Source organism: Ursus arctos, unplaced genomic scaffold (assembly GCF_023065955.2).
Source record: "Ursus arctos isolate Adak ecotype North America unplaced genomic scaffold, UrsArc2.0 scaffold_8, whole genome shotgun sequence".
NCBI classification, from domain to species: domain Eukaryota; kingdom Metazoa; phylum Chordata; class Mammalia; order Carnivora; family Ursidae; genus Ursus; species Ursus arctos.
The window spans coordinates 63554727-63569601 of NW_026623100.1; the positions used below are offsets into that span (position 1 = coordinate 63554727).

General features: G+C 53.3%; 1 protein-coding gene across 1 annotated transcript in view; it reads right to left on the reverse strand.

Annotated features, from left to right (window-relative positions):
• The window catches only part of PLB1 (phospholipase B1), an 88381-nt gene that overhangs the window by 33977 nt on the left and 39529 nt on the right, over positions 1-14875 (reverse strand). Inside the window, exons 20-32 of the mRNA XM_044389961.3 lie at positions 13141-13222; positions 10576-10680; positions 10382-10477; positions 10098-10169; positions 9017-9055; positions 8407-8467; positions 7425-7483; positions 6430-6503; positions 3828-3871; positions 3101-3209; positions 1581-1632; positions 1105-1185; positions 550-615 (exon numbers count right to left, since the gene is read on the reverse strand). Coding sequence (XP_044245896.3) covers positions 550-615; positions 1105-1185; positions 1581-1632; positions 3101-3209; positions 3828-3871; positions 6430-6503; positions 7425-7483; positions 8407-8467; positions 9017-9055; positions 10098-10169; positions 10382-10477; positions 10576-10680; positions 13141-13222 — 940 coding nt within the window. The remainder of the gene's footprint in view (positions 1-549; positions 616-1104; positions 1186-1580; positions 1633-3100; positions 3210-3827; positions 3872-6429; positions 6504-7424; positions 7484-8406; positions 8468-9016; positions 9056-10097; positions 10170-10381; positions 10478-10575; positions 10681-13140; positions 13223-14875) is intronic.

Below are 14875 nucleotides of genomic sequence, written 5' to 3' on the forward strand. Positions count from 1 at the left end.
TCTAAATGCCGACAGTTCAGCTCCGCTCAGCCATCAGTTACTGAGCTTCAAATCTGCTGAGCTGGGTGCCCTATTTGCCACCTCCCTCTGGCCCAAGGTGGACCAGCTCTGCTGCGCAGGTCTGGGGATGCGGCCACCCAGAGAAGCATGCAGTAGTTGGAGGGCTCGCCCTGGGTAGCTGGGCCAGCTTGTCTCTGTCAGGGGGTGGAAAGACAGCAAGCTCTTGGGAGAAGGACCAGAGGGGGGGTTGATCTAGAGACAGCCTATGGCTCTGCGGGCAGGGCCTTGCCTGGGAGCCACCCTGCTGTGGCCTCAGGTGGTGGGGGGGGGGCAGTGAGCACACCAGCTGCCTTCTCTTCATCAAGCCTGAGATCCTTCTGTGCTGATTCCAAATGGGATAGGTTTCCTCAGGGGTAGGCCCCAAACTCTGGAAAGGGAAGGCGCCCACACCCTTGGCTGTCTCCTTCGGGGGAGGGGGTATCTCGCCTTCTTTTCCCCAACCCCCCCCCATGCTTGAGCCGTGTCCGGTTTGTCAGAGCCTCCACCCACCTCTCTGTGCAGGACATCCAAGGCGTTGCGGAGATGGTCAAAAAAGTTGGCTGCAGAATACAGATTCTGGGAAGACACAGGAGGGAGAGGGGGAGCTGGTTCGGGAGACGCGGCAGTGGGGCAGCTGAAGGCCCCCCTCTGGCTCCACCCCCAGGACTTCTTCTCCCTCTGGTTTCTGGCTGTGACCAGGTCATCATGTCAGACTCTGAAGTCGATTACTTGCTATTATCAGAGATGGGCCAGCCCGAAGCCTGGAACCTTCAGCCAGAGCTTTCATTTCGGAGCTGAATGTGCGGGTCCTCCTTCTCCACTTCCTGAGTTCTCAGGGATTGTAAGAAGCGAGCAGAAGCGCCATATCCGGCACCTGCTACCTCACACCACCTGGGACATGGAGGTGGGTGGGCAGAAACCTGAGGGTAAGAGGAGGCTCCCACAGGCAGGTGTAGCTGGACAATCCTAGGGTTGGTTCTAGGGACTGTTCTCAAAGAGGACTTCCAAGGCCTCCCGGTCAATGTCGGGAGCAATGAGTAGGCCTGGCTGCCCCCCGCCCCGTACCGAATCCGTGCAGTAGTCACACAAATCACTGCCTCCGATCAGCACTGTGATCGTCTTCCAGTCCTCGTGGAAATTCAGTCTCTACACGGGAGGAGGAAAGTGCTCGATGATTTCCCACAAACAAACAAGGCCACAGCTCTAAGAAATCCATTCAACCCTCTAAGACTTCCTTGCCCACTCAAGATAATAGAATCTGAATCTCAGAGCTAAAAGAATTTTAGAAGCTTATTTATGGACCACAGAACCTTAGCATCAGGAGGGACATTCAAGATCACTGGGATCGGTGACAGCCAACCCACCCATCCCCTGCCGCCATGGACATCATCTCCTCCAGAGCCTTGGACACTGGCCGTCCTACCACTGCTTAAATGCCTCTATAGGACCGTGGCTCACTGTTTCCATGGCAGACCATTCCATCTGGGGACGTCAGTGGGTTAGAAAATTTGTGTTTAAAAGTAACTGTAAATCCGACTCACGGGGTCGACTTTCATCCTCTGCACCAGAGTCTGGACTTGGCTCATAAGTTCCCTGAGGAGAGGAAATCAGTCCTATGGGGGAATAGTGCCTGGAGTTTTCCTCCTAAAGGGGCCTGCACTGGACGTTTCCATGGCATTATCCCCATTGCCTGAACTGCCAGAGACCCTGAGGCTCACGGACAAGGAGCTACTTGCCTGTTCTGGAGAGTTATTCCAACGAACAACCCTTTGAAAAGCCAATTGTCTGTTTGTCCTAAAGCTGCAGTCGAGGGTACTGTCAACTGTATTTGTTACTCACGGTCTCCTTTCTAGGACTCCACACGCAATGTGTCTTTTAGGATTCCATGCTAGGAAACCATTTGTCTCCTTTGAAAGGCTGGTATAGATATGAAATTAGATCTGTGAAGGTTTTAGCATGCTTCCCCTTTTCCCCCAGGCTGCCAGGAAGCTGAGAGTTTGACGTTCAGGCATAAGAACTGCAAAAATGCTCATCTTGACCCAGTCGCTTCTTCCCCACCCCCCTCCCCCCAGCCACCAGTGGCTGTGATTTTTCTCACTTACGTATGTGTTACTTGCATTATTTCTTCAGTAAACTGAGCCAGAGGCTTCTTTTAGAAAGAGGTGGGGGAATAAATATATGCTGTATACATGCCTGGGTCTATAATTCATGGAAAGACTAGATTTCAAGCATCCTGAGCTCCCCAGTAGTTCGGGCCCCCATTACAGGTCTGGGTGAGATGGGTCCACAGCGTGGTGATTTCCTAGGACCTGCTGGTGGGCCCATCTGTCCCCAGATGTTTCTGCTACCAAGAAGGGTCTTCCCAGGATGGATGAGCAGGTTTGAAGTCCGTGCCCATCAGCTAGAAGGGTGTGGGCCCGAGCTGGAAGGTGACAAGGTGTTGGAGGCCCCGATGGCCAGGGCAGGACCAAGGAAGCCCGGGCTGCTGGGGCCACTAGGAGCAGGGCGAGGGGCCTCCTGAGATCACTCTGCGGGGCTGAGCAGTCCTGCTTCAGCTGTCTCTGGCTTCTCAACTGCATTTCCTACTAGCTCCAGAGCAGGCTAGGGACAGGCCATGACGTGTTGCCCCGGAAGCCTCCAAGACTAGAGATTCCGGCTTGTCCATTCATTTCTTGGCACTCCCTGATCTTTTCGGGGAGCTGCCACTTGTGAGACTTTGGAGAAAGCAAATCTCTCTAGCACCGTTACGCCACGGTGAGTGTTAAAACTTGGATAAGGTTAGTCAGTTAGTTGCATGATTAAACCGTGCCACCCAAGAAGCAAGGTCAGGAGTTCAGCCTCTAGGGCCATGGCTCCTGTCCCAGCCCCAGCCTCTCTGGCCTCCCTGCTGCAGCCTCAGTCACAGCGGCGGCCAGGGAAGAGAGTGGCTGAAGACCTCTCAGGTCATGGCTGCAAATGGAGCAATGTCTCCTTTGCACACGGAGGTCAGGATTACAATCTTAAAGGGGACTACATGCCTCCCACTCTCCCCCCCACAGGCCCTCCTCCCCAAACGCCGTACTCAGCCTTTGCTCCAGGAACAGCCTGATTGAAGAACGCATTTGTGTCACTGGCATCACCCGTGCCCACCGCGTAGCCTGTGAGGTTTCCGTTAAACTTGCGAAGGATATCTGAAAGAGAAGGGGGTGAAGGGGACACACAGAACTTAAGGGGGAGGGGCAGGGTGTCTTCTCAGTTCTAGGCTCCCCAGAGTGGGTTTTGTTACCAACTTCATGCAGCCAGGCAGGGTGGGGGAGGGTATGCCTGGCAGGAATTGGGGCTCTCTGAGTGGAAATGACCTGATGACAGGGTGGGCCAAGGCAGCAAGAGCCCCGCCCCTCCCCCTTCCTTCCCTCCCCTTCCTTCTTTCCTACCTTCCCCCCCCCCCCCCCCCCCCCCCGCCGCTTCCTCCCTTCCTCCCTCCCTCCCAGGGCAGGGCATGTTCACTATCTCGCTGGATGGTCTCTGTACCTCTGGGCCAGTTGAAAAAACCTGAGACTCAGAATCTTGGGTGATTTGCTCTAGGTCACGTGGCAAGCACAGAGAAGAGCCAGGGCTTGAACCCAGGCTCAGGGCTCCAAATAGAGTATTTATGACACCCCCTTCAGCTACCTGCCCATGGGCCTCTCCTCCCACTCAATGGCAATAAGCAAAGATGACTTCCTCCTTTCTGAGCTGAGGGGAATTCTCAGGAAGCCAGGGGTCAGGTGGACCCAGTGAACAGACTCCAGCCCCTGGTGGTTACTTACTCGGTAAGGTGGTCACGGTCTCCAGGGAGCCGTCCCCTCCGGAACTGTAGGGAGTGAACAAACAGGTGAGAGAGAGTGAATAAATACTTCGGCTTTATGAAAGCACGCCCCACGTTTCTTAGTGCTCACGCCACTGGCACCCGTAAGATGTGCCAGACCCATTGGGCTCTTTGTGTTGAAGAAACTCAGAGAAAGTCTGAATTCCCCAAAGGGTTGGTTCCCCCCAAAAACCAGGATTTGAAGGCAGAAAAGAGCTGTTTCTTTTCTCCACCAAATCAGGAAGGCAAGCACTTACACCACGTGCCCAGCAAGCACTAGATTCTCTACTCCCAACAAAACCAGCTCCTGATACAGATGCGACTATCCCCATTTTACAGAGGAGGAAGTTGAGGTGCATAGGGGTTAATTAACTTTTGAAAGGTAACTAAAAACCAGCTGGAGCTGCAAGCCTTTGGAACATCGATTAGCTCTTCTCTACCCAGTGGGGAGGTAAATTCCACTGGGAGGTTCAGGGGATGGCCTCTCACTGCCTTCCAAAGCCCAGTCTGACTTTATCTACTTGAATGTAGTTTCATGGTGTTCAATCTAACCTCAAGACGCACTCAAAATTACATTTCCTTTCGTGCATTAAAATTGAATACATGTGGGAGTCCAGGAGAGAAGTATTTCTCTTTTAACAAAGTCCAATGTTCAAATTCACTGTATTTACTGTCTTGGGTTTTTCCCCCTGCACTTCCCTCCTCCATGCCAGCATATCGTTCCAGGCCAATAGATTCTGAGAACACAGTGTTAGCGTCCAGCCCAGCAGTACAGACTTCCAAAGGACAGTCTGGGCATCAAAGTCATGGCTGTTCTTCATTCAGGGAGTGGCTTGGGATGAAGAAGACTACTTCATATGAGGGGAGTCAAGTCAGAGGCTCGGCAGCCCCAGGTGATGGAGAGAAAGAAGCCGGGTGAGCCCCAGCCTCTACCTCACTCAGGTATCTTTCTCCTGTCTCCCATCTGACACGGAACCTAACTTGGCCAGTGGCTGGACCTTTGCTCGAGCTTCTGATTCTATCCCAACTGTGCATGAAGCTAACGGGTTTGGCTGCTACCTTGATCCTTCTCTCTTTCAACTAAAACCATTTACTCAGAACACTTTACACTAGAAAGGGACTTAGAGATCCATATACCTTCTCCAGTCACTGTGTTCTAACTCTGCCTCCTTTTCTTCTTCAATAAACATAAACCCAAGCACGGAGATATACCTACACACGCCATCGAGTACTTCCTATTGTAATTTCTTGTCTAAAAGTATCTTTGCTCTAAAACAAGTGCCATAGCTGATCAGGACCAACAGGCTACAGAAACCACGGAGTGAACGTTTCTAGGAGAAAGAGAATTACACAAATAAATACGCACAGACAAAAATATTTAAGCCTTCATTTTGATTAGAGCTATGTAAGAGAGACCTGTATGAAATAGCTAGTTAGTGTGAGATCCTTCCGATTAATGTAATTTCTATTAAACCATGAGCGCAGAGGTTGGGTTTTGTTCACGTGTTGTTACCCACAGTGCGCAGAGAATTACAGAGTGAATGCTCAACGACATTTGTGGAAGGAGTTTCAGTGAGATTGAACACCTAATTAATTTTTTAAAAAGCATTTTTTTTTGTAAGCAAATTTTATTTTGGTCCTTTGATACCAAATAAGCAAACTTATTCCAACTGAAGAAAAAGCAATGCTCCAAAGAGCTCTGGGCCTGCCACACCGTTAAGGTAGCCAAAGCCGGCACCTGTCCCTGCCATATGGTTCTCTCAGGTCAAGGGCTTTGGAAATAGCCATGGCCAAGTCTCGACTTGCAGGTCCCGCTCACGGCAACCCACCTCCCAAGAATTCTGGGTCATCTTCCCTGTCTGACTCTATGAGGCCCCCCTCTCTCCACTTCATCTCTGTGGAGGAAGAGGCTCAAATTACATTCTTCATTTACCTGGAACCATACTGCCTATTGTTTCCAAACCAGAAGCTTTAATGGCTCCAGAAAATTGCTTTTCTCAGGTCAGCCTACTACACGGACATTGCCCAGGGATACTGATAGGTTTTGTGAACAAAGAAAGGATTCTGGGATTAAGAGAAACATTGGTGAGTCTGTCTTAGTCCTTTCCTCCTGAAGTGGTGTGTTGCATTTCAGAGTTTTCTGGACAGACGTGGACATATATGTCAAGGCAGAGGTGTGAGTACAGAACGACATGAATACATATAGACAGCAAACAGACGGGGATCTCCACGTGCGCACAGACATGTAAACAGGCAGGGTGAAGAGTCAGAGTTTTGGTGCTTTTCGGGCGTGTTTCTTGTTGGATTTTCTGACCCGGGAGTCTGACAAGAACCCTGGTTTTCTTTTTCTGCACAATTAAAAAAAAAAAAAGTTATCAACAATAAAATATCCTCTCCACTCACCATATGGTCCCATTTTGCAGAAATACACCTGTTTTCCTTCTGAAAGCCCCTTCCGGACCTGGTCCTTGCTCTGCAGTATTTATGCATTTACAAGAGACAACTCCTTCACCCAATTTCTGGGGGTGAGCATGGGGCCGGAGGGGACAAAGGGTTAACATTACCTGTATGACAGCCCCCGGTACTGAGTGGTGACATCAGAAAGGTCATCTGGTTTGGAGCCAATTCCATTGCCGGCCTTTGAAAACACACCAAAATCCATAGGAAAATGAATTAGTCAGAGGAAAGGGATGCGGGCACTTCCCAACACACTCATCATGAGGCGTGAGCAGACCCTGGATTGGGAGTCAGAGACTCGGTTTGCGTTCTGCCACATTCCTTTCCAGCTCTATGCCTTCCCTGAATCTCAGCAGCCTCCTTACTGAACTGAGGACGTTATCTGCTGATCTCTAGGATTGTTCTGATGACCAAATTGGATCATGGCTGTAAAAACAGCATTGAAGACTCCAAAGTGCTTTGCACATGTGAGACACTACCATATCATTACTACCAGCATCATGCTCCGAAATTCTCTTATGAGCACGAAGAAGGAGCCTTAGATTAGAGTGGACGCAGCGGGCAGGCTTCTCATGAACTTCGCATTTCTTCTCTTCCCCTCTGGGGCATTCTGTAAGGCAATCTTATGGCCGCAGAAGTGCTGCCAGAAAGTGGTCATCTGGGAGGGTCGGAGCCCTGTTTCTTGGAACTTCGGAGCAGAGCTTAGCCACAATTGTGGAGTCTGTCGCTTTCCACGCAGGTGCAAAGACAGAATATATGTGACGGTCTGAGCTACCCCTAAAGCATAATCCAAAGGGAAAAGAGAACCCACACAGGTAGGTTTAGAAGATTATTTTGTGTTGAAATGACATCTTTTTTGCAATTGTTAAACAAATCATTGTGAGGTGTTCCAAACCTCCACTATCTGAGACAATTCAGTTCGCTCCAGAGAAAGAGTTCCCTTGGCACACCTGATTGAGAAAGCGACTGCAAAATCGAACCATCGCCACGCTCTGGGATGGACAGAGGCAGGCCTGAGGGGCAGGGGAAGGCAGAGGTCGGGGTGCAGGCCCTCGAACTGGTACACCGTCCCCCACCCAACTTGGGGCCCAAGCGTGCTTACGGTCAGAGAATCCCCCAGCGCAGCCACGACTTGGATATCTGCCGGTCGCAGGGTGTGCACTGGAAAGACAAGTGGACACACTTGAGTCGGGGAGCAGGAACCTGTAGTCAGGTCTAGTGCTTCCGACCTGAAGCAGGACCAGAGGCGCGACCTCCGTGTGTTTGGGCCACGGAGGCAGAGGTCCTATGACGGGTTTCCCCGTAAAAACCCAACAAACCAACCCTGGGCCTGTGGGCAGACAGGTGATGAGGGAGAGGAAGGGGAGGGGATGGATGGACGGACGGTAGGGAGGGCAGAGTGGAATCGACCACGTCAGCGCCAGTGGTCATGTGGGAGGCCAGCTGTGACCCGAGGGCTGGGCCGCCTGGGCGTGGACCATCTGAGATGAGGTATGGGGTCTGAGGCCCAGCTCATTTAGACTTGCGTTCTGGATTTCCAACAGGAATCTGAGAACTAGTCATGTCAGGCCTTGCCCTGTCCCAAATCTCTTTTGAAGACGCCAAGGAACTTTTTGACCCTACCACAGCAGCAGAGCCTGGGGCCGCAGGACACCCCGCAGAGCTGGCTCGCTCTTGGGACTCCCTGGGCACCCCACCCCCAGCTCTGGCCTCACGCTGCTGGGCTGGGCCATTAAGATGGAGCCCCTGGGGGTCCCCTGGGCACCCCACCCCCAGCTCTGGGCCTCACACTGCTGGGCTGGGCCATTAAGGGGGAGCTTCTGGGGGTCCCCAACTGACAGGCTGAATTGAGAGGGCAGCAAACAGTTCCTGGCCTGGCCACCTTGGGTCCTGTGGGGTAAAGACATCACTATAGGACAGAGGGGGACAAAGCAGACCTGTCCCAGGCAACCACCCAGACAGGAAGCAAGCACTAGCCCTAACGGTGTCGTTTAGTTATATATGCCAAGTCCTTTCGGACCACTCATGGGCCTCTGAGTCCTTGTGGTGGGGCCCTGGGTTCTGGTATATCATAACAGGCTTACCTGAGGTGGGGGTCGAGGCAGAAGGAGCTCTGTCCCTGCATGGCAGCTGGCTCCCATGACTCTAAAGGCATAGAATGAATCGTAGAATCTCAGAGTTGAAAGGGACCAGAGAGGCTGGTTGGGCATCAGACTCACTGGCAGAGCTTTATCAAACACAGATGGATTCCTGGGTTGCACCCTGGGGAGGGACCTGGACGGGGGCTTGTAGAAGGCTCTCTAGGTGATCCCAGGCTGGGATCTGCTAACCTAGTTCAGACCCCTCCACCCAATCTGGTGCGGGAATCAGCACCAACACAATGACCCCACCCCACCCCCGGCCACCTCTGCTTCTGCTGCAGCTTTATGAGGAGGAAAACTATATTCACCTGGGTCTTTGAAGAGGTTTACTGGCTGGTCCCACCCGGGCTGTTAGCAGCGTGGCTTATTTTGCCCACCACCCCGTCCAAAGGTGCAAGTGGGTGGGCCTTACAGAAGAGTCTTAATCCCCCTTGGCTGCCCAGCAGGACCCTTGCCCACATCCCCCCTCCACCCCACCTTGTGGGGCCAGTCCCCGCTCAGGGGCTGCCCACCGTGCTGGCTGCAGGGCCACAAAGAAGAAACAAGCTCATACCTGCACTCCGTTCTTGTAGGTGCTCAGAAACGGCCAGAACTGTGAGAAGAGGGCGGTGAACAACTCCAGCAAATTCCGCTGGCTTCCTGCACAACACTTTCAGCCTCCCCTGCCCACATTCCCAAGCCCCTCCCTGCCAGGCTGACTGCTGTGGGCTCCCTCCCAGGATGCACTGGGCCTTCTCGGCAACTCGAACTGGTAGGAACAATTAGAATAAACCCCGCAGTGGCTCCCAGGCGAGCAAGTCTGCTCTCCGCCTCCCACCCAGCTGCCAGGGGTAGCGGCATTCCCTCTCCTTCCTGCCCCTGCCCCTCCCAGCAGAGCACCACCTTCTGCTTCCCTAAGTGCGTGTTCCCTACTCCCCAGCCCCCTTGCCACCCCTTGCCAGGCCACTCCCACCCTGCCTGGGCAAGAAAGTCAGGTGCTTTGAGGTCCTGCTCCATGTAACCCCAGCTCAGAGGTTCCCAGTTTAGACCTGGGGCCCCTCTGGGAATACGGAGGAATTCGTAGAGGTGAGGGAACGGCGGCAGAGGTCCAAGTATCTCTCTGGCCATTTGTGAGTGAATGCGGGAGTCTGGTTCTGCTTTGCCTTCCCAGGAAATGTCTGCTTTTCTAGCTCCACCTCCATTTGACCAGCACCCTCCGCCCCATTGCCCTAGCAGATATTAGTCTAGGTCTTGGGTCCTCGCTCTTTCTATCCTGCCATGGAGGCAGTGGCTAAACGGAGACAGGGTATCCTTCTGCCCCATCCTGGCCTTGACGCTCTCCACTGCCCCCTAGCCTCCAACATGAGAGCTGGATGGGGCTGCCATGTTCCTCTCCCCGGCTGTGTGCAGAGCAGACTCGTGCTGGGGCTCCCTGGGACATGGCGAGACAAAGGGACACTAGGGACCCCTGGCCACAGGGGGCTGTCACCCCTTACAGTCCAACCAGATGGGACTCTGTGGACGATCACCTGAAGTGTAGGCTGGGGGTGGGCACTGGGGGCGACACAAGCTGAGAAACCTGAGAGACGCTACAATCCCGGCCAAGATGCTTCAGATGCATAGACGTGTTGACAAGGACGCGCTTCTCACGCTACCTGGTTCGGACAGGTGATACTGATCTCCTGTTCAAACTTGTGCTGTGTTGTCTTCTGGCCGACAGGTTCCAGCTAAAGCAAGACGTGGAAAGAGGTGGCAAGAATGCAAAGGTCAGGCGGCAGGGCTGCGGAAGGGAGGGAGGGCCACGGGCAACGGGGTTTGTCACCGCTGTGGGGCGGGGGATCACACAGCCTGAGTGATGGGCCTCTGAACTCCCTCAAAAGCTTGCCAGAGGCTTTCTCCTGCAGAGGGAGAAGAGGCTTCCCCGCCTGGGCCATCTTACCATGTTGTTCCAGAGGGCGCTGGCCGCGTGGGCGTGAGCTTTGCTGCTGAAGTGGAAACAGTCGGGAGCAAAGAATGAGCTGTCGGGCAGTCCCTCCTGCTCACAGGGCACAAGGAGGGGCCGTGTTAGAGGGGCGTCCGAACCCACTGCGCACTCCGTGGCTCCCCTTTATCCACCGCGCATGCTTTCCCTACCGACGTCTTTGGCATGTCCACTTTTTCGAAGAATGGCTGCACCACCACCGTAAAATCCTCCCTTGTGTCGTACCGACCGCTCTCAACCAGCTGGTGAGTCCTCTCCTGCAGGAGGCAAAGGGGGCAGGGGTCAGGGGATAGGGGGCAGGGGGCTCCCTGCATCTGCTTGGGCTTTGTGCCATCTCTTTCTCTGCCATAGAATTAAACAGAATCTGCCCCTGGGGCGAAATCGATCTGGAACAAAATCTCAACTGACCGGGAACCAGCTAGTTACTTTGTAAATCAGCCTTTACCTCAACCCCTGCCCCCAACCCCTGCTGCGATTGCACGTATTTGACCTAGGCTGCGGGGTGGGGGGAGGGAAAGGCAAGGAAAAACCTAAAATCATCAGCTTGATCTCCTTTGAAAGCTTCTGATGAAAGACTGGAGCAGAGGGTGGGGGTGGGGGATGGCATGAATTCGATTTAATGACTTTTTTTGAGTAATCCTTACGTTTCATTTATTTCTGCCCTACATTTGTTCAGAAAATCAAAGGTGAATCAGCAATGATATTTAATGCCCGTTTATATCATGTGTGCATGGTGTGTGTGTGTGTGTGTGCATGGTGTGTGTGTGTATGGATGCTCCCGTGTATGCACACTCCTTTGAGACTCTCAGGGCTGTCCAGGAGGGTAACAGAGCGGTTGCTTTCATAGCTCCCACTTGGGCTCGGCTCCAGGAGGACCAGTGATCCCAATTCTGGCTCCAGGTTCTATCAGCCTCTGCCATTTCACTGCTTACCAGATTTCTATCATTCGGGGCCAGGACCCTGGCTGGAGAAGGAAGTCAGGAACATCAGTGGGGTCATTACAGAAGGCGTCAATGTACTTTTCCCAGGGCCAGCCAGAAAGAGAGTGCAATGCCACTAAGTAGCTGTGTGACTTTCGGCAAGATGCTTTCCCTCTCTGGACCTCTAGTTCCTCATCTGTAGATGGAGGATGTTGGGCCAGGCCCAGACCATCCCTAAAACCCCTTCCAATGCTACTGGTTACTCTGCGGATCAGCCACAATGGCTTCACAGTGGAACCACATACCTCTCGAGAAATGAAAGAAATAGTATCTAGAATGCCTGGCACATGGTGGTCATTAATAGCAATGATCACCTCCATGGAGAGCGATGGAAGCCATAGCTTTTGCAGAGAGTAGGAAGAAGATTCTGACAGCAGGCATGATGGCCTCCTGGGGCTGACCGTGAACTTCTCCTGGATCTCAGCGGTGACCAAGATTGCACCTGGGAACAGCATCTGAACCTGCTTCCTATTCTGGAAAACCTCCACTGTATTAAGAGCAGCCTGCCTCCCACTGTACAAGGTGAGAAAGACAAATGCGGGCTTTCCCAGAGACCCTCACGCTCGGGCTCAGGCACATGCCCGGCGGCCCGCCAGCGCCGGGAAGATGGACAGCACAGAATCCGTTCTGCTGAGGGTGGCAGCTGCGTTCGGTCCCTAGAAGCAGCAGTGACAGTGGTGTCCACAGTGTCTCCACTGAATGAGTTCTTTGGCCTGATTTTGATCCTTATGGCTTGGCCCCTAGGATTTCATGATGCTGTGATTTCTGGTAGCCCAGCCTCAGATCCTAGCTTTTTACCTTTTCCAGACAGTCTGCTGAAATAACACAAGTGCTTAAAGGAGCCAGCATTGCTTGCGCCCAAGAACCTGGTCTTCCTGGAACAGGTGTGCTCGGATGGCCATAACCTTGGCTGCCTTGCTTCTCCTAGTGCAAGCCATGGACTTGCTCGCCAGAGGCAGAGGGGCCTGCCCACAGCAGAAGGAAGTGCAGCTGGAGAGTCACCCAGAAGACGACAGATAGAAGCTTGTTCCCCTGAGCCCTCAGAGTCCTGACAGGCATGGTTGCCTCAAAGCAGGGAAATGGTTCTGCTCCATGGAGTCCAAGCATTTGAAGGACGGCTCCACCCTGGGAGCTGTTTGCAGCCTATTCTAGAAGGGCTGGAAGGCTACCATTGTCCTCTTGAGTGATTGGATGATTATTCTGGGGGAAACTCAAGATCGTCAAGGGAGCCAGCAGCTCTGGTCAAAGATTGGATGGGAAAAGGCCTAAAATGAATATCCCACAGGATGTCTGGAGATCACCTGCTGACTCTCTTTCTCCCTGTGCTCCCCCAAAACAGCTGCTTCCCCAGGAGAGGAGGGCAGAGGAAATGCATGTTATCTCACTGAATCCTCTAGACTGTCTTAGGTGGAAAGGGTTCCCCAGCCAGGAATCAGAAACTCACACACTCTCCATGGACAAATGGAAATTCTTTGTGTGTGTGTGTAAGGCCAGGAACTGAGATTTGGTGAAGTGTGTTCAGTGACTTGGCTCTATAGCTTGATGCAAATAAACCGAATCACAGTCCCTGTGGCCTTGCAGAGTGTTTTTAAGTCTGCAGCTTGGTCAATGGTAACCTCACACCCTCACACCGGACAGCTGGGGTCCTGATAACGTAAGCATGACCTCATTTGCTAACCAGAGCAATCCGACCACACAGCAGTTCCTGTGTGGTCTTAGAGCCCTTTCCCGGCTTACCTGGTATTTCTTATTCACTTCGATGAGGGAGGCAAGCTCTGCTGAGTTATCATCAACCTTTAGGACACAGGGGCACAGGTTGCTGCAGACCAAACCAGAGAGATGCCTCACCATCCGAATGCATGACATTGACTCGAGATTTAGAATCTATTTGACTTGGAGGTGTCGGAAGTCTGTGCTAATGGAGGCCCCAGCTGGTTAACCTGCCCACTGCATCAGATGAAGCTGGAGAAAGTTCCCCAGAGCCGCATTTTCACATGCAAATGGAAGTTGCTTCTGACATCTGCAGGAGTGACTTAGGGAGCCGGGTTACCTTATGACTGTCTGAGGACAGACCGTGCCGCAGAGGTAAGGCACACTTACTTTTCAATAGTAACAGTGACAGCACCACTCATAATAAGGGCTCATGAATCCTAAAGCTCACGGTGCCAAGAGCTTTATGGGTATTAACCCATTTAATCCCCTAAGCAATTCAAGAAGCTGTACTATCGTCCCCATTCAATGGATGAGAAAATGGAGGCTCAGTGTGGGTAAGTACTTGCTCAAGGTCACATGGAGACTACGTGTGGGAACCAGGACTTGAACGCAAATCTGTCTGCTCTGAACCTGACTCCGAATCCCTAGCTAAACTGCTTCTGTCCTGCCTGTGCTTCTGCTCTGGTTGGCCGTCTTGCCCATCTGGGCTTTTTTCCAGGGGCTGAGGGGATGAGAGGGTGGACGACTCAGAGTAGGCTGGCGCCTCCCAGGAAAGCACAACCACTCAGAGAACAGCAGGGAGGCAGCAGGACAAGGTGACCCCGAGTCTGCCTCACCTGACAGTTTCAGAGCTGAGAAGGGACCTGCAGATGCCTGCTCCGAACCGTGAGCCTTAACTGTCTAAAAACCCTGCAGCGATGGGTAGCGAGAGAATTTTGGGTAAGCTGCTCTGAAACGAGTACACCGAACCCCCCATGTGGCCCAGTGACTGGAGAAAGTGGGAGCCCGGGGATGAGTCAGCAGCTGGAAATACAGCACGCCTGACACCAGCTGCGTTAATAGGCGTGTGTCATGTGGCAGCCATCCCCTCGCGGCCAGTGCCCCCAGGCCTTCCCCGGGGGGACCTGTGCCATCTGGGCCCCCGGGCGAGGTCTGGCAAGCAGCTTCAGGCTAGCAGCCAAGGTGCCCCTTGATTTGCAAGAGCGAACCTGGCGCCTGTGAATTCTTCATTCGCTCACTCAGCAAAACAGCCACCGCGCTGTGCGAGCACTGACTCATGCAGAGGGCAGGGCTGTGGGGGGGAGGCCCGTGAGTCATCACCACGTGCTATGCTCGGGGCTGTCTGGGGGGGGGGGGGGCGTCATGGGCTCCAGAGCTGGGGAGGAAGATGAGGGAGGGAGGGGTGCAGCCATCGGGACCAGGGCTCAGGGTTCAGAGGAGGTCTTTGCAGGAATGTTCATGCCCAGGTTAGAAGGAGGTCTTAATCCTGGAGATCATGGAGATGTGACATGTCAGAGAGGGAGCCACCTTTGTTTGGCTCTGGAGATGGGGATGAAGAAGGCCTTTCAAGGGCCTTCCCAGGACCAGGGCTCTCTGTGCTCGGGCAAGACTGTTCCCTGATTCTCATCTGACCACCCTCTTCTCCAGCAAGTGACCGTAGCCCTACAGTTGTGAGTGCCCAGGCCCGGACACCCACACCAGATAGAGGCTCCCTCTGTCCTGGAGATGGGCCTCTAGGGGCGGGGAAGCTCTGGATACA